The sequence below is a fragment of the Caretta caretta genome, chromosome 1 (genome assembly GCF_965140235.1).
Source record: "Caretta caretta isolate rCarCar2 chromosome 1, rCarCar1.hap1, whole genome shotgun sequence".
Lineage (NCBI taxonomy): Eukaryota > Metazoa > Chordata > Testudines > Cheloniidae > Caretta > Caretta caretta.
Window position 1 is genome coordinate 226,286,971 of NC_134206.1, and position 24,302 is coordinate 226,311,272.

The following is a 24,302-nucleotide window of genomic DNA, read 5'->3' on the forward strand; positions in this document are numbered from 1 at the left end:
AATTGCAAAGAGATGAGGCACTGTTTATACGAAGCAATGATTAAATTTTAAATAATATAGACGGACAGACTTCCTGCTAGCTCCGGGTTCGCTGTAGCTGGTCTGGACTGGTGGTGATGAGAACCTCAATAGAAATGGATAGTAGGATTCATGTAGGAAATATAGAAGGGGCAATAGTCTGTGCAGGGAAATAGAGATGACCGGGGAAGGTGCACTGACTTGAGGGTAAGAGATTTGGGGTGATATGCCGCTCCTGTCTAGGAGTTGGGGAATTCTGGTGTAGGCATGAGGAGAGTGGGGTAGTAGACCAGTGGGACTCTGGATGAGAGGCATGAAACGGAGTTGCAAGAATCCCAGCAGCATGGAAAGGGAGCACATGATTGGGGAGCAGAGAGGAGGCACGGATGGGGCCGGAGACAAAGCGTGGTGCAGGATGGGTGAGGTAACAGTAATTGATTAAGGCTTGTGCAATTGTTCATTCTCAGACTTTTAAAATCCTTTATTTATTTTTGGTGGCGGGGAATTGAAGACATAAATTTTTTTGTTAAAAGAAAGTGCAGTTTCTTAAGGAGGGGGTGGGAAATGTGAGCTGGATTCCGTTGAAATGCTCGTTCATCCTTCACTCCTATTTAGGGATGTTTTTCGTGAACATCTAAATAATTTAACATCCAAAACTGGTCCAAAGTGCCAGATCTCTCCAGGACCAGCAGAATAAAACAAGTGTGCAGTTTCTAGGCCAAGTGCTTTGGAAGATGTGACAAGCCAAAAAAAAAAGGTTGGCAACTTTTCCAAAAGTGCAAGACAAACTACTTTACAAAGCACCTTTGTCCCCAGAATGTCACATTGAATTTACTCCAGGCTTTCCAGAGAGACTGTTGGAGGCTAAGATGTGGTACATGGAATTTCAGCTGGATCGATATGTCTCTAATAAAGCTGTCTGGGTGGGGTAAATCGTGTATGTCACAGGGAAGACTACTTTGATCTTATCTGTGGAGCGATTATAATGTCTGCATAATAATTTTCTGTACATTGAAGAGGGCAAGAAAGGGGGATTACATGTAGTTGAAATACTTGGAAAAACAGGGAAAACTCAGAAGGGAATAAAATGGGAAAATTCCAAAGTGCTAAATTTCATACCTAGACTAAGGACCAGTGCTAGCAGATATCCCCTCTACCAGTTAGAAGGGTTCCCTAATGTGATTTTCCTACTCACATATGTGATGAAAATGATGTAGGAGGATTGATGCGAGAGCTGTTGTCCAAGCCATCAGCTGGTCTCCTGAACATTTCTTTTCCTGATCTATCCTATAGACTGTTCAGGGTTAGGGATTATTGGTGACATGGACTTTGTGTTGTAGAGAGCTGTGTGTTCTGTATTCACATTCGTCTATGTACTGAGGAACTGGACTGTCTAAGGAGTTTGGTTTATTAAGAAAAAGAGAATGAGATAGAATTGGAAGAGAAACATCAAAACTGTGCCATGCCAAGGCCCAGAGAGTGCCTTTCTAAGTGGAAACCTTGACTTTAGTGATCTAGCTGTCTCCTCTCTTAGAGTGGTTGGGATTTAACCAATGTAATCTGGTTAATGTAACCCCCACAAAGCCCAACAACAACATCAGTTCTTCTGAGCTGCAACCGAATGGTATGATTTCCATCCCCCTAAATCTGCCAGGGTATTTTTGTGTCCACTGCTCGCTCTGCTGTTGCTCACCAAGGGACCGAGAGAGAGAGAATCAACTGAACATGTGTTCCTGGTTTAGGATTATATTTTGGAGGCCTCTTTCTAACTTGGAAGAATTTCACATACAGCAGATCCAATTCTAGGTGATGCACTGAATGTAATATCCTTCTGGTGATTTCCCAGAGCCTTACTGTGGTGACGAGTCCGGTTCCCAATCAGAACCTAGACATGCAGCCCTATGATCTGAGCATTGACATCTACAGCCGCTATATCTACTGGACTTGTGAAGCCACTAATGTGATTAATGTGACACGCTTGGATGGGAGACCGATGGGCGTGGTGCTGAAAGGAGAAGACGACAGGCCCCGGGCCATTGTGGTGAACCCAGAGAAAGGGTATGTAGTTGTAATGTGGAATAGTAGGGAAAATCCAACCCGGAGATCCTATTAATAAATCTTCTAGCTTCTGGCTACCCTTCATCAAAATAAAGGTGTCTTTGGAACTTTTGCATTGGTGCTGAAGGTTGAGACTTCTAAAATTCTTAATACGGGCCCATTGAAGTCAATGGAAATTCTTCCACTGACTTAATTGGGGCCAGGATTTCACTGGTAAAGGTTAGCAGGGTTCAATTATGGCCTTCCTGAGGCTGAGCCTTGTTGGGATGGAGAGGCAGTGCCATTAGAGGGTGGTAGTATTGTGTTATAGAAGGGGAGAAGCCCAATACAGGGCAGGACTTGATACATCTTTAAATGGATGCAATGAGGGGTAGAGGGCTCAGAGGGTTCACCCTCCCTCCATCCCCACCCCACCCCACTTGGCCCTGGACTGGAGCTAGAAATTTGGCACAGCTACCCCTCTGTCATGAAGAAGAGGCAGCCAGGCCATATTTGAGTGACACTGCGACCCCATGCACCAGGTCACAACATTACTCACTCAAATTTGGCTCAGCTGCCCCATAGATTTGAGGGGTGTTGCAACTCCATGTTCTTTACAGTCCTTTGGGCACTCATGGGCACCCCAGTCCCTAGGAAGAAGTGGAGTAGGCAACACTCCTAGTCCCCAGGAGAGGGGAGGATTGGATCCAAGCTTTTGGGGCTTCCTGGGAAGTAGAGATGCAGAAGAAGGATGGGGCCTGGAGCTCCCAAAACCACCTGGCTCCTGGTGGGGATGGTGTTTTTCAGGGCAGGGAGACCATCGGGCTGGGTGCAGTGGGGAAAGCTCAGAGCTGAGTGTGGGGAAGCTGGAGGGGAGTATGTGTGGAACTGGGTGCAGGACTGGGTATTGGGGAGCAGCAGAGGGAGTGTGTGGGGCTGGGTGCAGGGAGCTGTGGGCCCCAGCTGCAAGAGAATTCTGGTTATGTTCCTGCCCTCTTCACACGCATCCTGGTGAAATGCAGGGCAAGAGACATGGCCCCATCCTGCCTAGAAACAGCTCCTGTACAGATGGTCAGTTCCTCCTCCCTTGCACACCTGAGTGCTGAGAGATAGAGCAAGCCTGTTTCCTGCATGTGTACTAGGCCCAGGTATCCTGTGTTCCCTTCCTCCTACCCCGGAGCAGAGCACCTGCAAAAGGGAAGGGACAGTTTAGCCTGACACTGAAAATGTTTTTTTACTCCCAAATCAGTTATTGTCTTAAATAGCTGCCTCCTCCCTCCCGCTTCGCACAGTAGTGAGAAGGGATGTTTGTCTCTCTGAGACATTGTTAGAGGGGAAAAACGTTATTTAATAAAAACCTGCATAATTTACTAATCTGTTTGACTCTAACTATTCCTGTTACAGGTACATGTATTTCACTAATCTGCAGGAAAGGTCACCCAAAATCGAGAGGGCAGCACTGGATGGAACTGAACGGGAGATCCTCTTTTTCAGTGGCTTGAGTAAACCTATAGCCCTGGCCCTTGACAGCCAGCTGAGCAAGTTATTCTGGGCTGATTCAGAGCTCCGGAGAATTGAGAGCAGTGACCTTTCAGGTAAAATAAAACTTATGTTTAGAAATTCATTTGCACTCTTAGTTGCTCAATATTAGTGCTGTTCACTTCAGTTTCTAGTTTCAAGACCTTGGTTAGCTTCTCCTTCAAAGCCAGTTCACAAATAATCACTGCTCTTTTTCATGGACATCACTTTTTTGGAGTACTAGTACCGGTCAGGCAAACCAGGAAGTGTACAGTTGGTGAAAAATCTGTGCTATAGGGTTAAGTCGGCATGCACTGGCCATTTCTGTGCCTGTGGCAACATAAACTATGTAATACCTGCAATGTCTGTCCTTGTACTTCAGATGCATGTCCGTTCCCCCATTTGCATGCATGTATGAGATATGAGAGTAAGAGTAGAGACTGGTGATGGAAACTAAATGAATTTGGTAGTAAAGTATTGCATTGATATATGCTCATTAATGATATAATAATGCTTTGGAATTCTGTAGTGCATTCCATCCAAGGACACCAATTTGCTTTCCGTCTTCTATTTAAGTTTCATAACATGTCTGTATGATAGGACAAGTGGTATTATTTCAGTTGCAAGTGTATGCAGTTTGCCCAGTGACACACGGTAAGTTAATGGAAGATCCAGAAAAAGAACTCTTGACTCTTAATCGGGTGTTATAACCAGTAGACCACACTTAGTGCATTAAAACATTGAAATTTTGGTATGATGTATCCTTGGATGACCTTGACCACCACAGATTCAGTATCTGCAGGATTTAACTGACATCTGAAACTTACTCGTTCCTTGTTTCCCCTTTTGCATCTGTTATGTCAATTTTTAGAACACCAAAGTCGAAGGCTGGTGTAAATTATAAACCTACTCTTTTGTTTTTAAATTATCTTACTTTAAAAAAAAAAAAGCTGTCATCAGATTTTATGTATTTTTTATTAAAACCTCACCATTCCTTCCATGAACATGGAGAATTTTTTTTTTTCCAAAACACTCATCTTTAGACATTTGCACTGCAAGATAAGTTACAGCAATTTATCAGTGTAAATCCTATCTGTTCAGACAGATTGCTAGTTAAAGAATGCTGATTAATAGGCCTTTTTTTTAATCCGAGAGCATAATTTTTCTGCATTGTGTTCTTAAAAACTCTCTTGCTTCCTGTGTCTGCAGATGCTGTTACTCTTACAAAGAGAGACCGCATGCTTCATATGTGTGATAGGATAGGAGAGAGGAGAATGCTCCCAACAGATACCTGGGGCCTAGTTGTGTTGTTCTAATAATAGAATCATAGAATATAAGGGTTGGAAGGGACCCCAGAAGGTCATCTAGTCCAACCCCCTGCTCGAAGCAGGACCAAATCCCAGTTAAATCATCCCAGCCAGGGCTTTGTCAAGCCTGACCTTAAAAACCTCTAAGGAAGGAGATTCTACCACCTCCCTAGGTAACGCATTCCAGTGTTTCACCACTCTCTTAGTGAAAAAGTTTTTCCTAATATCCAATCTAAACCTCCCCCACTGCAACTTGAGACCATTACTCCTCGTCCTGTCATCTGCTACCATTGAGAACAGTCTAGAGCCATCCTCTTTGGAACCCCCTTTCAGGTAGTTGAAAGCAGCTATCAAATCCCCCCTCATTCTTCTCTTCTGCAGGCTAAACAATCCCAGCTCCCTCAGCCTCTCCTCATAACTCATGTGTTCCAGTCCCCTAATCATTTTTGTTGCCCTTCGCTGGACTCTCTCCAATTTATCCACATCCTTCTTGAAGTGTGGGGCCCAAAACTGGACACAGTACTCCAGATGAGGCCTCACCAATGTCGAATAGAGGGGAACGATCACGTCCCTCGATCTGCTCGCTATGCCCCTACTTATACATCCCAAAATGCCATTGGCCTTCTTGGCAACAAGGGCACACTGCTGACTCATATCCAGCTTCTCGTCCACTGTCACCCCTAGGTCCTTTTCCGCAGAACTGCTGCCTAGCCATTCGGTCCCTAGTCTGTAGCTGTGCATTGGGTTCTTCCGTCCTAAGTGCAGGACCCTGCACTTATCCTTATTGAACCTCATCAGATTTCTTTTGGCCCAATCCTCCAATTTGTCTAGGTCCTTCTGTATCCTATCCCTCCCCTCCAGCGTATCTACCACTCCTCCCAGTTTAGTATCATCCGCAAATTTGCTGAGAGTGCAATCCACACCATCCTCCAGATCATTTATGAAGATATTGAACAAAACCGGCCCCAGGACCGACCCTTGGGGCACTCCACTTGATACCAGCTGCCAACTAGACTTGGAACCATTGATAACTACCCGTTGAGCCCGACAATCTAGCCAGCTTTCTACCCACCTTATAGTGCATTCTTCCAGCCCATACTTCCTTAACTTGCTGACAAGAATACTGTGGGAGACCGTGTCAAAAGCTTTGCTAAAGTCAAGAAACAATACATCCACTGCTTTCCCTTCATCCACAGAACCAGTAATCTCATCATAAAAGGCGATTAGATTAGTCAGGCATGACCTTCCCTTGGTGAATCCATGCTGGCTGTTTCTGATCACTTTCCTCTCATGCAAGTGCTTCAGGATTGATTCTTTGAGGACCTGCTCCATGATTTTTCCAGGGACTGAGGTGAGGCTGACTGGCCTGTAGTTCCCAGGATCCTCCTTCTTCCCTTTTTTAAGGATTGGCACTACATTAGCCTTTTTCCAGTCATCCAGGACTTCCCCCGTTTGCCACGAGTTTTCAAAGATAATGGCCAATGGCAATTGAAGTCAATTGGACTTCTCACATGAGTAAAGGCTTGTCTACGCAGGGAAATGGACTGGAATAGTTCCTTATGTGGACACTAGTTTGGAATAAAAGGTCAGTATATTCCAGAATAATTAGTTTATTTTGGACACACACTAATTATTCTGGAATACACTGACTTTTATTCTGGAACTGTGTGTCCACACAGGCAGCTAGTCTGAAATGGCTATTCCAGTCAGTTTCCCCCATGTAGGAGGGAAGTAATGGCAGGAAAGAAGTCCTGTTAGTCATGTTTCATTCTTGAGCAAACATGGATTTCTAAGCCTTTAGGATCTTCCTTTATGACAATCCTGGTGGGACTAGTGGATGCTTTGTGAACTTTGTGGTTCCCACTTTAGGATTTCTTATTTATATGAGGGATCAATATCACGGTCTTGGTTTAGTCACAAATAGTAAATTAATCTCAGTCATAAATATGGGTGAAAAACTGAGGTACTTTTAAGAGACTGAGATTTTTAAGCTAAAAGTTTGTGCAATATGTTGAGAAATGTCATGTAGATCCCCCACCTCCTCACTGGATCATAAAAGAACTCTGTCCAAAGAAGTAAAACTTTTATTTTTGTAAAGGTTGACAGTAACAGTCGTGCTTCCCTTTGTGCGCCTCTCTGCCCCCTTCTTGACATCTCACAGCTAGTGTTCCCGCAACAGATGACTCATACTCATAGATTTTAAGGCCAGAAGGGACCATTGTGGTCAACTAGTTGACCTCTTGCGTTACACACACCATAGAACCTCACACTAGTAATTTCTGCATCAAGCTGGATATGTCCTTCTACAGAATCCATTAACATCTTTCCTAGGGCCAAATTCAACACTGGTGTAGCTCCAGATCAAGAAGTGAAAGCGCTGTCTGTATTTGAAAGCCGCGGGGGGAGGATTCTTAGGTGCTGTGTCAGAACACATGTCTACACTACAGGCACTGTAGCAGTATAGCTATGGCACCTTAGCTATGCCAGCATAACCTTACAGTGTAGACATAGACTACAGCGAAAGATGGGGGGTTTCTGTTATTGTAGGAACTCCTACTCCCTGAGCAACGGTAGCTAGGTTGATGACAGCATTCTTCCATTGACCTAGCTGTGTCTGTGCTGGGGGTTAAGAGTCAGCGTAGTTACGGCACTCAGGGATGTGGATTTTTAACACCACTGTGGACTGTAGAAAAGTCACTCTCTAGGTTTTAAGTGTAGACCAGGCCAGAATCTATCAGCTAATCACGATGAGACATCAGGCAAGCGACTTAACCTATCTGTGCCTCACTTTACCCATCTTAAAATGGAGATGATAATTAGTTTAACTTACTGTAAAGCACTGTGAGCGCATCTAATGAAAGCCTATAAAAATGCAAAACATTTATATTAATAAACATGAAATAATAAAATATTCAGGCATTATAATAATAAATAGATAACTTTTTGGTCCCAAAAGCAAATCTTGGCCACACGTTCCTTGGAAAAAAATGGTAGCCTTTTATATGTGGTGGTTCATTGTACTAGTCTTTTTTTTAAAAATGTCAGTTACTTTTTTTGCAAAGCATAGTGTAGTTGAACACGTTCACAAGCTATTACCTGCTGTAGGGGTTTTTTGTTTTGTTTTTGTTTTGTTTTTTAAGTTTTAGATAGAAATGACCTGAACACCCCAGAAGGTTTGGCAGTGTTTGGATTTAGATCCAAACATTCCAGCTGTGGGTTCTCTGAACTTTTAGTTCCTGTGATGAGTGTGTGTGAGTAAAAGTAAGTATAAGTGCAGGGCATAATAAATTCACTAAATCTGTTTACAGGTCACCAAATTCACAGTATAATTGTGCAGTGTAATCTAAGCTCTGAGGTTTTTTTTAAATATAAGTTTCTAGCCCTAGAGTTGTGAAGAAAATAAATGTAAAAAGTTAATGTAAAGTAGCGCAGAGTAAGTTTACAGGCCATCTTCAGCAATAGCTCTGAGACAAGTATGAACTGTGCTCCCTTTCATCTGAATGGAATTTTAACTCTGAAATCTAATAATGACCATTTAAAAGTCAGTGCTGTTAAATAATTCTCACTGTAGCATAAACATTCAGCTAATGTGCTTCTCCTGGTCGCTGCCGAGGGTTGCTAATATAGAGAACGGAGAGGGAGTCTTCACTGGGGAAAAGGGTATATTCCTAATTCAAATTAACTAACACATGGTAACTAACGCAAAGTAAAAACCTAGTGAAGGCAAGGCAATTTATAATTTTCACACTAGTTTGCAGGTTGAGTTAACTCCCTCATAGTTTTCAAGGGTTTACATTTTCCTACTAACTAGTATGAAAACTACAAAGTGCCTTATCTTCACTAGGATTTTACATCATATTAGTGATGAATGAACAACTCCCCTTTTTTCCCTGATGAAGACAAGGCCGAAGAGCTCAAGCCCATGCACAAAACTTAAAATTGCTGTTGATTCTTTCCAGAAGGGTTAGGGGAAAAAAGTACTTCCCCTCCTCTTTGCCAAAAGTCTTAATCACCTCATGAGAGCCAAAACCCCAAACTGCCTTATAGCTGAACCACTTGGTAATAGCGACCATAATGTAATTAAATTTAACATCCTTGCGGGGGAGAAAACACCAAAGAAGCCCACCACTGTAGCGTTTAACTTCATAAAGGGGAACTACACAAAAATGAGGACGTTAGTTAAATGGAAATTAGAAGGTATAGTCACAAAAGTGAAATGCTTGCAAGTTGCATGGAAATGTTTTAAAAACACCATAATAGACTCAAATAAAATTAAACATATTTTAAAATTAAAAAACATATTAAGCAGATCAAAAAAATGTTACCATGGCTAAACAACAAAGTAAAAGTAGTGGTTAAAGGCAAAAATGCATCCTTTAAAAATTGCAAGTTAAATCCTACTGAGGAAAATAGAAATGAGCATAAATTCTGGCAAGGCAAATATAAAAATATAATTAGGCAGGCCAAAAAAGCATTTGAAGAGCAGCTACCCAAAGACTCAAACTACCAGCAAAAAAAATTTTAAGTACATCAGATGCAGGAAGCCTCCCAAACAATCAGTGGGGCCACTGGACAATTGAGGGGCTAAAGGGATGCTCCAGGAAAATACGGCCATTGCTGAAAAAGCTAAATGAATTCTTTCACATCCTCTGCCGTGAAGACTGATGCAGGAAGATTCCCACACCTGAGCCATTCTTGTTAGATGACCGATCTGAGGAACTGTCCCAGATTGAGGTGTCAGTTGAGGAGGTTTTGGAACAAATTGATAAATTTAACAGTAATAATTTGCTAGGACCATATGGCATTCACCCAAGAGTTCTGAAGGGGCTCAGATGAGAAGTTGCAGAACGACTAACTGTGGTATGTAACCTAGCATTTAAATCAGCTTCTGTACCAGATGACTGGAGGATAGCTAATGTGACACCAAATTTAAAAAAAAGGCTCCAGAAGCGATCCTGGCAATTACAGGCTGTTAAGCCTAACTTCAGTACCAGGTAAATTGGTTGAAACTATAGTAAAGAACAGAATTATTAGACGCTTAAATGAACACGATTTGTTGGGGGAAGAGTCAACATGGCTTTTGTAAAGGGAAATCATGCCTCACCAATCTATTAGAATTCTTTGAGGGGGTCAAAAAACAATGGTGATCAAGAGTACCAGCATTTGACAAGGTCCCTCACCAAAGGCTCTTAAGTAACCTAAGCAGTCCTGGGATAAGAGGGAAGGTCCTCTCCTGGATCAGTAACTGGTTAAAAGACAGGAAACAAAGGGTAGGAATAAATGATCAGTTTTCAGAATGGAGAGAGGTAAATAGCGGTGTCCCCTAGGAATCTGTACTGGGACCAGTGCTGTTCAACACATTCATAAAGGGTCTGGGAAAAGGGATAAATGGGTGGCAAAATTAGCAGATGATACAAAATTACTGAAGACTGTTAAATCCAAAGCAGATTTACAAAGGGATTTCACAAAACTGGGTCACTGGGCAACAAAATGGTGGATGAACTTCAGTGTTAAGTGCTAAGTAATGCACATTGGAAAACCTAATCCCAACAGAACGTTAGGAACCATTAGGAAAGAGAGAGATAATAAGACAGAAAATATCATATTGCCTCTATATAAATCCATGGTACGCTCACATCTTGAATATTGTGTGCAGTTCTATTCACCTCGTTTCAAAAAATATATATTAGAATTGGAAAAGATACATAGAAGAGCAACAAAAATGGTTGAGTATGGAACAGCTTCTGGATGAGGAGAGATTAAAAAGAATGGTACTGTTCAGCATGGAAAAGAGACGACTAAGAGGGGATATGATAGAGGTCTATAAAATCATGACTGGTGTGGTGAAAGTGAATAAGGACGAGTTATTTACCCCTTCACGATGCCCAGGAACTGGGGTCCCCTGAAATTAATAGGCAGCAGGTTTAAAACAAACTAACGGAAGTACTTCACACAATGCACTCAGTACTTAATTTGTAATGAAAGAGGTGCCAGGGCTCAAGCAATTTTTCTTACTTTCATAACTGATGCGACAAGCCCAGAGATGCTGGGGCTATGAACCACCAAGCCTAGAGATGCCTGGGCTCAGCCCAGGCAAGCCCTGGCACAAAACTATAATGAGGTTGTTAAAAAATTAGATAAGTTAATGGAGGACAGATCCATCAATGGCTATTAGCTAAGAACGTAAGGGATGCGATCCCATGCTCTGGGTGTCCCTAGCCTCTGATTGCCAGAAGCTGGGAGTAGACAATGGGATGGATAACTCAGTGATTACTGGTTCAGTTCATTCCCTCTGAAGCATCTGACATCAGCCACTGTCGAAAAACAGCATGCTGGGCTAGATTGACCATTGGTCTGGCCCTGTATAGCTGTTCTTATGCCTTATACCCACTTTTTCTATACCCTTCCAGCAGTTGGAACATCTAGCTGCTTCTAGAATGCAGTTGTGAGTTATCAGTACAGTACAATTTGCAGTACAAAATGAAAAAGTTGAGTCAGCGTAAAGCTGAATTTAATATCAAAGTAACACAAGTGGTACTATGCTCACTATACTACTGACTGTAATATAAAATTAAAAACACCTTCCATTTTTTTGCATTTCCCTGAAGCTACCTTGGAGCTTCCACTCCTCGCGCTGGTGTATTATGTATATTGGGGATCTGGCTGCAGAATTTAAATCCAGACAACTACTGAGGACATACGACTGTGTGCGTGCGTGCATGTGTAATATGCTTATTTACATCTATGTAAAATGTGTTCATGGTGATATCTTGGTCTCTTCCAATTGTTAAACCACAACCTCCTTTCCAAAGGGGCAAATCGAATAGTTTTAGAAGACTCCAATATCTTGCAACCCGTTGGGCTGACAGTATTTGAAAACTGGCTGTACTGGATTGACAAGCAACAACAAATGATTGAAAAAATCGACATGACTGGTCGAGAAGGACGTATGAAAGTCCAGGCTCGTATTGCACAGCTCAGTGACATACATGCAGTTAAAGAACTAAACATCCAGGAATACAGTAAGTACCATCCCTATTAGCAAGAAGCAATTGGGGGTGTGGGGTTGGGGTGGGAAGTGGCACAACAGGGGATTATTAATGGCATAGGGAGACATTTCTTCCTATGTCACTGATTTAAATCCACCCCAGATCAGTAGTGGCCAAAAGGCTGATAAGGGGCCTGTGTGGAGTTTTCTCAGCACAACTCCCAGTGGACAGGAGACCATAACAAAAACCACTATCACGTTTTGTCACAGAGAATGTCTCTACACTGGCGCTGGAAGGTGTGATTCCCAGCTTGAGGAGACATACCTGCTTTAGCTCTGAGCTGGCACACTAAAGAGAAGGGAAGCCATGGTGGTGTGAGCACCTGGAGGGACTAGCTGCCTTGAGTTCTGATCCTGATCAGAATGATATAGTGCAGGTCTCCTTGAGCTAGAAATTACACCTTTCAGCTCCAGTGTAGACATACCCTAATGGGCAACCTTATAGGTAGTCCTATGACAGACACTAAGGATTGAGTGGATATAGAGACTAAAATACCATCTTAGTCCTAGAGGAGGTTCCTTTGGATCAGGGTTGTGGCACATTCATGGGGTAGAGTAGTTAAGCTTAACCTGCCACATGCTTTGTCTATTTAGAGAACTTCAGCCCTTTTCACCAGGAGTAAATACACTCAAATAGTTTCTAAACTTTTTTTTTCAAGAGCACAAACTTTTTCCTAACTTGAAATGAATGGGGGGTTGGCTGGGGCTGGGTGCAGCCAAGTGGAGCCACAGCCATCATAGAGGAAGCAATCACGTTAACATAAGTATGATGTGTGCTTTGAACTGGAGAATTTTTTTAGGAAACTGTCTGGGGATATTAATTAAAGTAGACGACTACTAGCTTTGTTTGCCATTAATCACAGTAAATCTGTCAAGAATTTCAAGAAGAAACAGGGCATCCTTATTAAACATTAAAATGAAAAGACATATTTATCTAGATCATATTCATTTGAGTTTTGGAGGCAGTGCAAATACTTCAGACTTTGTAAATCAGAAAAGTTTGCTTTTTTTTTTATTGGCTTAGAGAGAGCAAGTGAGTGCAGTATTAAATTTTAGGCACCTTTGTTGTATTCTTCCAGAACTAATTCCACCTTTCCCAAGAAACAAACCTTTAGGTTTTGTTTCCTGTTTTTAAAAGGTTGCACTGCGTGATTTTTTTTTATGATGCTTCAGATCACAAATAATTATAAATGTCTGTGAAGGAAAAAAAATACTCTGGAGCTGCTTGTCCTGAAGGTTTTCCATTTGGGAAGGGAGAAAGGGAGGCAGGCCATTGTCATAATGAGCTCCATTCAGGTGAACCTCCTGTGTCCATGAGGAGCCGCACTGCAGGGGATCTACCCCATCTGAGCTCATTATGGGATCAGGGCCTGAAAAAGTAAATCTGGATTATTTTTTACCCAAGCTTTACTAATTAATTTCTTCTCTCTAAATAATCTCAACCAGACATGTGGGTTTGGGGTTATATTGCATAAAGATCTTGTTTATAAATTGCAGGACAGCATCCTTGTTCTCAAGATAATGGCGGGTGTTCGCACATTTGTATTGTGAAGGGTGACGGTACAACCCGGTGTTCTTGTCCAGTGCACCTTGTTCTGCTTCAGGATGAACTATCCTGTGGAGGTAAGTCCTTCCAGTTGTCTGCATTTCCTTAGTTGAACCCCTAACATATGGTTAGGACGGCCTTCATGTTAGCCACATGCCTCAATCTGGGAGAAGTTCTGGAGGGGGAAAGGTAAGTGCCATGAGGGGATGAGCTTTCCTGCATAAGATGTCTTGAACAATGCTTTTCCACACCGAGTATCTGGATACCATTTTGGTCTCTTCAATAGCTCCACAACTAACCTGTCCCAGTGAGTGGTGTTAATTAACTCTGAGGCAAGAAGGCTTTTCAAGATACAGATTTCCATTGTCCTTAGTAACTAAAAGGACACCGAGTTATTTCAGGTTTGGTTTTTTTTATTCAGTGGTTTGTAATACCATCTGAGAAAGCTGAGCTGTTTCCCCCTCCCTACCTTCGTTAGTGTGACATTTTCTATTTGACACACAGGTGACTTTGAAAACAGCTGAAATTAATTGAGCTGGTTTTGTTTAACCTGCTACTTTAAAGCAAACTACAACACTTCTGTGTGGCTTCCCCAGGACCACCAGTGCTAAACACATAGCTCTTGGCGAGAGGTATTTTTAAGTTAGCTGCTGCTAAAGAGGGAGCACAGAGCACTGTTTTTGTGAACCTTGCCTAAGTGGCTTGGAAAAATAAAAATCATTGTGGGTACAGTAAGACTCAAAGCCCTGATTAACATTTGATAGAAAAAATTGTCGTAACTACCTCAGGCAGGTTCAGTTGAGGGGCTCATAATTCTGCAATAAATATAAACAGGAAGTACAAATGAGTTTTTCAGTCTACTCCTTGGCACCACCCTAGAGGTGGGTAATTAGCACCCTTGGGGGTATTCTCAGCAGAGGCCAAGGACTGACTAACCCATGGGGCTTGGAGGTGGCTCTTCTAGATGAGAATTTAGGCAGAGTATTGTGAGGGGAACCGGAACCTCTTTTGCCTTCATTGTACCTGATCCTTGGCTAAACAGAGGACTTTAGTCTCTAGGGTGCTGATTTGTCAACTTCTTGCCTCTGCTAAATTCACACACACACACTCTCTCTCTCTCACTCTGAAAACAAGAGGTGGAGGATCAACAATTCTTGCACTGAATTTTTAAAATAGCAAATTGTTTCCCCAAATTGTTGTCGATCGTTCTGATTCTGGGGTCTTCTGTTTTGTGTACCATCTATCCTTCCTTCTTCCTCTTCATTTCCATCTTCAAAGTCATCCCATGCACACCACTCCAAACTGCAGCTGGAGGCGGAGAGGGAGAGTCATTATAGAGCAATGGAAGATGCTGCCCCTCTGGCCAGGCCCTGCTGGTTCAAGGAGGGAAGTAGAGGAGAGCTCAGGAGCTTCATTCTCTTTCTGTTGACATTTTGAGAGGATTTGTTGAGCAATTCTGTAGCCAGCAAGGCGACATGTGGTCACACAGTGGAAAAAAGAACTAACATAATCCAGATATTTTCTGAGTGCAAATTTAATGTTAGGCCAAAAAAGGGCCTCTTCGTTTAAAAAAAAAAAAAATGAACGCTTACTACATAAGATTAACAGTTACTGTAGTAAATGTTAAATAACTGCTAACAGCTGTGTGGAGATAGCAGGAGTTGACTTGATGGAGCAATTTTTTTGTCTTTCTAAAACAAGTTTGGCTGAACACAGTTATAGAGGGCACATAACTAGACATTGAGTCACAGCACATCCATCTGCAGCACATTATATCCTTTTAATGTTTTCTATACAATTATTGTTGAACATTAAAAAGAAAGCGAGCCATTTTTTGTGCACACAGTGGGATTGCGGGAAAGGGGGAAAAGAGGAAGAGAAACACTCTCTGTGTGTTGACTTCAAGTGAAAACCTTTGAAGACTTAATGAAGTACAAGGAAAGGGTATACTGTGCTGGTGGAGAATTGTCCTTTGAATTTTGCGTGCATATGTTTCTTCGTCCTCTCTTTGTGCCAGATTGTATTCCAGTTACATGAGCCTGCACTCTGGCATATGAAGCTCAGAGCTGCACCAATCACTGAGGGGGAAAAAATACCTTGCATGGGGTATGTTTGTCGAAGAGTTGGGTTCTCCCACCTCTCTCCTTTAAGATGTGCTGCTTGTAGACATGGATTATTGATGTGTTCCTTTGGGTTTGTTTTTGTTTCCTTTTTTTAAAAGAACCCCCAACATGCTCCCCTCAGCAATTCACCTGTTTCACGGGGGAGATTGACTGCATCCCAGTGGCCTGGCGCTGTGATGGATTCACTGAATGCGAAGACCATAGTGATGAAAAGAACTGCCCTGTCTGTTCAGACTCCCAGTTCCAGTGTGAAAGCGGACAATGCATAGACAGCGTTTTCCGGTGCAATGGAGAGGCAAATTGCCAGGACAACTCAGATGAAAAGAACTGTGAAGGTATAGTGGATGCTTGGGAGTTAAGCACCTAAATACCTTTAAAATCTGGTCCCTGGTTGATAGAGCACTAGATTAGGAGCCAGCGGATCTTGATGTGATTCCCAGCTCCGTCACTTGTTTGCGGTGTGAGCTTTGGCAAGTGTCTGTGTCTCAATTTGCCCAATTGTAAAATGGGGATAATGAAACTGACTCCTTTGTAAAGCACTTTGAGGTCTACTGATGCCATTTAAGAATGAGATGATATTTTATTTCAAGCTCTAAAAATCTCAAAGCATTGGACTTAGTTTTGTGTTTAATTGTATGCTGAGAGAGCTGTTTGAATGCTTCTTATTGACTAATGGAAACTGTGGGAAAATGAGATTACTATTAATTTATTATATAATATCTGAATACAATGGAATTTAAAGTGGGTGTGAGTATGGATGGGTGAGAATGCAGATGGATGAGAGAGTTGTGGAGATGTCCTCCACCTGCAAACTCCAACAAAAGGCAGCATGCAAAGAAGTGATACTAGTGTGCCAAATGTGAACAGCCTCCGATTTTTGTAGTTTGAGGTTTTTTTGTAAATTAAATGAATTTTCATGTTGGTTGGAAGTTTGGAGTCTGAAGTCCTGTGTCAGTAAAACAAGTGTAACACACGCAAGTTGTCCTCCTCCATCTGACTGCCCTGACAGTATGTCTCAGCCTCGGCCTGGAGGGGCCGCTTCTGAGCGTGAGGGGATAGCCATTTTCGCACATCCATTCAATCAGTTTCCTCTTCTGAGGCCTTAAAAACTTCTGAATCTGAAGGGACTGCTTTAAAGTCAGTTGCTAGGACGAGGGCTGAGAATGCAGGCCCCAAGCCAGTCTTCAGTTGGGAATGATTTAGGAAACTAATGATCTCGGCCAGATTTCAACAAGCTGACTGGTTTGGAATGAAAGTCTCCCTATCCACTTCCAGTCCTGCCACGCCATCCAGTCTTTCACATCATTAGATTCTGATTCTGTTGATAACTTGTCTCTAGGATGAGAAACTTCTGGCTGCAAAGTTTCAGGTGGTTTAAAAAACATCATACTGATACGGCGTTGTCCTGTCTGATTAGTGTGAGAAAGAAAGCTCGCCATTTACTAATGAAAATAAGAATAGTATTTCCGATATGTCAATATTCAGGGAAGCTGTACCTGTATTTCCCCTCAGTGGTTCAACAAGGGCATCCAACTCCTAGCTTCCAGCTCCCTAGATGTTGCCTTCCTGGGCAGAGACCCACGTCTTACTCCATTCTGCCTGGCATGTTTCCAGGCTGCACAGTTCCCTACCTTCACTATATCATTTCCAGCAAGGATAATGTCATTTCCAGCAAGGACAATCTGCTTGCTTCCTCTTCAGAGATAGATAGCAGAGTGATTGCTACAGATTTTAGTGATCACACAGCTGTTTCTAAGCAAGCCTGCTTTATTCTTAAGGTAAAAAGTGTTACAGAGAAATCATATTAAAAATAATAAAAGAGCCTGCAAACCTTCTAATAAGCTTACCAGGCATCACCCCACCCTAGGGGTTACCTTGTGGTTACAAGTTCATCAGAGCTTCAATTCAGAACAACCAAACAGGTTTATGAGGCCTCGGTAGGCCAAGGCCTTCCAATCCTCCAATGAGGATTGGGGCCCCTCTGTGAACCAGTGTTCCTGTCCATTTGCTGGATCAGGAAGAAGACCCCTTAGTCAGCCTAAACTCAGTTTTTTTTAACCAAAAGTCTTTTCTTTGTCTGTTGGTCTCTGGAGAGTCTAGTATGAACTAGTATATGCATATCTCTCCAACAGCTTTCACTAGCATTCCCCCCTCCCTACTAGAAAAGATACATTCAGTTCTACAATAGCACATACATCATTGCATTTTTAATACAATGTACCCCAAAGATACTAACTCTAATTCGATAAGGTTTAACTTTATTGAATTAAGTTTATCTTAATTCTGTCAGGTTTGTTTGGGATATGACAAGATATTGTCACTCTGTCACACCCTAGTCCTACAATTCCTTGCACGCTTATTGATATTTACATAATCACTGCACAGTGATTTTACAACCATACAGTATATGAAACGTTGTACTTTGATCAGTTGACAGCCATTATTACCTAGAGTGCAGGTATTTGGATAATTATTGTTCAGTTTAGTTTTCTCCAGAACCACACAATGACTATACATATCTTTCTACTGTGTTAGTCTGCCATAATGCTGTGCCTTAAACTGGTTCCTACACCCTGAATTTTCAAGCTGATTGCTAGCCACAAAACCTCTGGTTCAACTTCTCGCTCATCTCAGCTAAAGAAAAAGCTCCCAAACTTACATGAAACAGAGCAAAATATAACAAAAGCAAAGAATATGATGATATCAAGCGCAGCAAACCTGTTTGTAAATTAAACCCTTTTAACTCCTTTCCCTCACTGGAGGGCCCTTCTCCCCAGACTAATGGTCACATATGCATGTTTACACTCTGAATTGGGAGAGTTCCAGCCCCCTCTTCTGTCTTCCACTTCAGGTTTAAAATGTAAATGTCAACAAAAATATTTTGTCCAATGGTATAGCAATTTGCTGACCTAGAGGGAGGGAAAGGCAGGGCTGGGGAAAGAGGGAGGAAGAGGAAGGGTCTGATGAGTGTTGGAAGGAATTTGTAACCTCTTTGAAAAGAAATAACTTTATCTTTTAGCAGCTTGACAAGTTTTTATAACTTAATTCTTTTCTCTCATTCAAAATTCAAATATTTAATGGATAACGTTAATAGTAATTATAACTTGTGTGCTTCCTGTTAATTTTATCCTGGGTTTATTTCCTATAAACACTGTTGCCTTCTGCCTCTGAGTTCATTCAGCCCAGAATACTATAATTTATTACCCTGCAAATAGGAAACAACATTCTCAGGTTATCACTGTATTACCCTCCTACTGAACCTGATCACCTGTCTTTGTTTTCTTGAGTATGTGACATTGAACATTTCTGGACATTTTACCCCCCCTCCAGTGCTTTGTTTAACCGATCAGTTCCGCTGCGCCAGTGGCCAGTGCATTGGGAAAAACAAGAAATGTGATCACAACTTGGACTGCAGTGACAGCTCCGATGAGCAAGGATGCTGTAAGTGTAAAATCTGGGATCAGAGACATGGTTGCAGCAAGTGAAGATGATTGTTTACCTCCTCAGTGAGTTAGGATTCGCTCTCACAACCCAATATTAAAGCCACATACATTAATTTTAAGGTGGGTGTTCCTGCCTCACCTGCTGCCCAATAATTAATGCCTGGGGATCATGGGAAGAGCTAATTGACATGCAGCTCTTTTTGGAGTTAAAAATATATTATTCTGATGATGTGTCTCAGATTCAAAACAGTTAAATTCTGCCCCTTATATTTTAAAAAAAATTTAAAAAATTTGGAACTCTTGCTTAATAATATGTTTGTATGCATGGATGGACGCATTCTTCTGTGGTATAAGAATCTCTTCAAAATGTCCTGAGGCTGTTGTAACCATTCTGCTCTGCTTCATGGTTCTCTCAGCCATAGAATTCACAAGAGGTACTTTAAGAACCTTAGGAGTGCTCCTGTCTCTGCACATAGAAATATGCTAAAAAGTTTCCTTTGTGCCTAAAGCCTATGTAATTCTCTTCTTGGTTTATAGTTGCAGATTATGGTTTATGGAATATAATATCCTTTGGGCGTGCCTGCCTTGAAATCCTCCAGGGCCCTAGAAAAAAAGCTACACGCCAAACAGAATAGATTTCAGCCTTAAAGTTCACTGGCATCATTGTTACATTATTAGAAATATTAAATGGGAAATCTCCTCACCTATTGTAACCAATTGATGTACTGCACATAACAGACACAATTAATGAATAAAAACACACAAATGTGTGTGTGAATGTCCCCAAATGTATGTCCAGAATGACCCCTAATTCTTTAGCTCCTAAATCTACTTCAGAGATAAATGAGATCTCCCTTTGTTGGCAGTAATAGTAGGGTGCCTTATCCTCCCTGTGGGCCAGACACCAGAAGGCATTATCACAAACGTGCACATACAGCATGTTACACTGACCTGAGCCCATTTCCTATCTTTCTATTCTTTGTAACGAGGGAGGAGGGAAGTTAGGTCAATGTATTCACTGGGATAAGTTTGTAGCTAGTTCTGTTCTGCTTCCAATGTGGACAGGGTCTTATCTAATGAATCTACAGAGATGAAAAAATATGGGAGCCAAAGAGATTGGCTAAAGGGTTGGTGCAGACTTCAGGGAACAAGGATATATGGATTGAAGAGTAGCCACTTAGATACCATGGAGATGGGTGTGATATAAGACACTGAATAGAATAGGTAAATGCTTTGATACCTGCTTGTCTTCACAGAGTCTCAAGGCATAGTCAGGTTGTTGTCCATTGTTCTGAGAAATATCACTGCTTATGGTCCAGTACCTTCAGGAATGGCATCCCTGTCTGACTGCTGATGGGCTTGTAATAACAATGCACTGCCTTGCAGAGATGATACTTCTAGGACAGATGATCAGGTGTAGCTGTTACCATCAATGGGAAGTGCACATGGGGCAGGTTAGGTGTCTTTGGAAATGCCACAAGACACAGTTGATCATTGCTTCCATGGTTCTCCTATTCAGCATCAGTGAATGCTGGGCCATGAAGCAGAGGAGTGGGAGTTAATGGTATTAATTAGAACACTGGCTTTTGCCCTAGGTTCATATGCTACTTAGGTCAAATGTGAAAAGTAGCTCTCTTTAATTGCAGGTAAAAATGTCATCCTAGTGCCTAGTGGGCGTTTGTTCACGCTGCATGTTTAATTAGAAGGCTGTTGTAAGTGGCTTGGAAGCTCAGTAGCATAGACTTCCAGTTTTTGTTTTGGGGAGAGTGGCATGAATGCTAAACTTAGCATGTCTGAAGTGGTTGGACCTAACAAAGTAAGTTACAGAATCTGATTTCTCTCTCCTCATTTAGACACAACAGAGGAGCCAGCACCACAAGCCAACAATACCATAGGCTCGATCATTGGAGTGATCCTCACTGTTTTTGTGGTTGGAGCAATGTACTTTATCTGCCAGAGGGTGCTGTGCCCACGCATGAAGGGGGATGGGGAAACAATGACTAATGACTATGTGGTGCACGGACCAGCCTCCGTACCACTTGGTTATGTGCCTCACCCAAGCTCTCTGTCAGGGTCTCTCCCAGGTAAGTAACAAGATGTCTAAGCATTTTAAAACTACATTTTAAAAAATTTAGGTTTCCTTATCCTGCCTCTTAATGGCACTATATAGTTATAATGCACACTCCTGCGCATGCTCACCAGCAAAGTAGGTGTTTGTACCAGGTACATAATTCTGGGCACCTGCCCCTCGGAAGACAGGATTTAACCCTCTAAATTGTATTACTCAGTTGTTTGATTTCTAACAGTGTCATCGACAAGAAGCAGAACTACCAGTAATTGTATATACCCATACCTGGGGATCACTTCTTTTACTACTGAAATTCATCCTCTTCTGGGGCCAGTGTAATGGCACCAACAATTCTACACAGCAGTGTAGGCTCAGGAAATAGAATTAAATCAACAAGAATTTAGATGGAATATAGTCACTCATGTTGATTGGGAATTGCCCTGTCTCAGGGACAAATATCCTGTATTGTGTGCTTAAGGAGAGTTCTATGGGATCTTTAATGACCAGGAGTAATTATGGCCTCATTTCTGTAAACCCTTTTAAACAGCATTATGCAAACAGCAGCCATATGTTGTAACCTTATCTATCCGATGAGATACGAAACTAAGGCTGGTCACAAAAGAGCATTTAGTCTTAATTAATGTGCATGACTCCTGTATCTGTTTCTTTATAAATAATGAGCTGTCATTAGTCAGTGCCAAGTCTTTTTAATAAAATCCATACTCTTGCTGCTTTATTTTGATCCAACTGGAGCAAAAGAGGTGCCTGTAAATGCTTTTTGCAAACCTGTTATGGCGTTATATCAATGCATCAGCCCCTTTTGCCTTCCTGTAATGAGCTGCTTTTCATAAGAGGGAGCTTTGAGCAGAATTTTCGCTGTAGTCCGGAATGCATTCACATGCATCTTCCCCTTTTGTCAGGCCTCCCTCCTAGTCTCCTTTCACTTTGTTGCAAAAACTCACTATGTGGAAAAGAATGAACAAAACCTCTTTCCTCTCGCACGCATGAGACGGGCAAAATCAGTTTAATGTTTTATTCTTGAGTATAGAGAGAGTGCTGAAGTGCCTTCTCTCTTAAGCCTTTCAAAGCCGTTCAAGTGAAAGGAATCAGTTTCTCTTTGCACAAGCTTTCATGCAGCCCCATGCCAGGTTCCTGAGTTCAGTGGGTAGAATGTTAAGCCAACATGTTTATCCCCTGAGTAACTTCATTTTGCTTTTCCTTCAAGGAGACTAGGATTGTTTAATGCAGACAGCTTTATTTTTTATTTATTTTTGAGTCGTGTTTATAGTGCCTGTATCCTGTAGAGAGATTTTAGCTTTAACCCCATCCCTTCTTCAGTTTTGCTTTACAGATTTTAATACTGATGTACATACTGTCTGTCATCTTCTTTAGGAATGTCTCGTGGTAAATCTGTGATCAGCTCCCTCAGCATTATGGCCGGAAGTAGTGGCCCTCCCTACGACAGAGCCCATGTCACGGGGGCATCCTCCAGTAGTTCTTCAAGCACCAAGGGCACTTACTTCCCTCCAGTAAGTCGCACTTCCATGCGTGGGTATCCTTCAGTCCAGTAGCAGCGCGCATGTCTGGGGTTAGCTGTTTGGCAGGGGTTTTGTTCTGGATTTCTAGTCTAACAAATCTGGTTGGTTGGTTGGTTGAATATGGAGTGGGTGAACTGGAAGGAAATGTGTGTGTACAGCATGCCCTCTTCCAAAGCTGCAAAGGAATGTCTTGCTAAACTAAAAGAGTTAGTAGATTTAGTGCTGGTGAAAGGTGTTGGACTGATTGACCTAGAGACTGTAAAAGCCCTAAACTATAGAACAGATACAGCACAGGCAGAAAAAACTTCTCCCCTTTGACCCCACTGCAGCACCTCCAACTTGGCATGGAGGGATCCTCGCTAAAGGGGAGTCTACTATCCACAGTCCTTGCAGGAGAACCAGTTGCAATGGTGGCTTTCATGCTGTTAACGTAGCGCTAGAAGCTGCAGTCATGGACCAGGACCCCATTGTGTTAGAATGCAGAACAGAAAGACTTGCCCAACAGAATGCCCAAAAGACTTTACAGTCTAGATCCTAAGTAATCTTGTCCTCCAGTAGCAACTGATACTACCAACTACTTCATAACGCACAAAACAGCCCATCAGGTGATGATAAATTGAATGATCAAATGTGGGCTGAATTTGAACTGCTGACCATGATGTCGGAGGCCTCATAACGTACTCCCCCTAGGATATTTATTTCACTACAGTTGAAATATCCTCTTTCCTCTAAGAGTCAGAATCCATTCAGCCATATAAAGAACAAGGGGCAGCAAAATAACAATACTGGAAACAGCGAACTGGTTGTGGCAGTCATCCGTCAGTTTGCCTAGGATAGCGGTATATCTGATGACAATCTAGTCTTGAATTGCCTGCTTTGGGTTTACTTTTCAGCATTAAGTGCTTCAAAATAGCAACAGTAGTCAGCTGCTTAGGAGGCAAGCTTAGTGATAGCCTAGATGGAAATGGATACAAGCGAGGTTCGCAGGATGTTGAGATTATAGAGAGGAATTTACGCTGGGAAGGGGCCATGGCTTTGTCTAGGTGCAGTACTGAGCTTTGCCTTAACAAGAAGGAAATGCATGAACTACATACTAGTGTTTTCTTTAATATTGGGTAGGAATAGCATCACGGCTGTATTTAATTTTTTCTTCCTCTTTAAGTTTTTTGTGGCTGTTTAAAAAGATGCCTCTTTATTTTTTTTTTTTTTTAGATTTTGAACCCTCCGCCATCACCAGCTACTGAACGCTCACATTACACCATGGAATTTGGTTATTCTTCAAACAGTCCTTCCACTCATAGATCCTACAGGTAATTTTTTAGTACAGTAGCCTCAATTGGAATCAAAGCCTCATTGTACTAAGTGCTGTACAAACGTAGAATAAAAGACAGTCCTTGCCCTAAAGAGTTTACAATCTAAGGCCCTGATCCTGCAAACAGTTATACAGATGCTTAATTTTAATCACATGCATAGTCCCACTCTCTCTGTCTCGCACATGCCATCTGCAGAGCAACATGCTATGGATGCAGTGATAGATCCATAAGCCATTTCAACCTCCCCTCCCCCATGATATTATGGATATCATCCAGTTTACCTTTGAATCCATATTTGGAGGGCTGCGCTATGATGCGATCGATAGTTTGGATGTTCTCGGCA

At 42.0% G+C, this 24,302-nt stretch overlaps 1 protein-coding gene across 3 annotated transcripts in view; it reads left to right on the top strand.

Annotated features, from left to right (window-relative positions):
* Positions 1-24,302, top strand: part of LRP6 (LDL receptor related protein 6) — a 201,198-nt gene that overhangs the window by 166,269 nt on the left and 10,627 nt on the right. For 2 of the 3 annotated variants that reach the window (XM_048824492.2, XM_048824499.2), the window contains 9 exons: positions 1,865-2,076; positions 3,460-3,650; positions 11,693-11,902; positions 13,426-13,551; positions 15,696-15,932; positions 18,928-19,038; positions 20,894-21,124; positions 22,501-22,637; positions 23,859-23,956. In XM_048824492.2, the coding sequence (XP_048680449.1) occupies positions 1,865-2,076; positions 3,460-3,650; positions 11,693-11,902; positions 13,426-13,551; positions 15,696-15,932; positions 18,928-19,038; positions 20,894-21,124; positions 22,501-22,637; positions 23,859-23,956 (1,553 nt within the window). The remainder of the gene's footprint in view (positions 1-1,864; positions 2,077-3,459; positions 3,651-11,692; positions 11,903-13,425; positions 13,552-15,695; positions 15,933-18,927; positions 19,039-20,893; positions 21,125-22,500; positions 22,638-23,858; positions 23,957-24,302) is intronic. The other variant, XM_075121110.1, reaches the window with a different exon arrangement.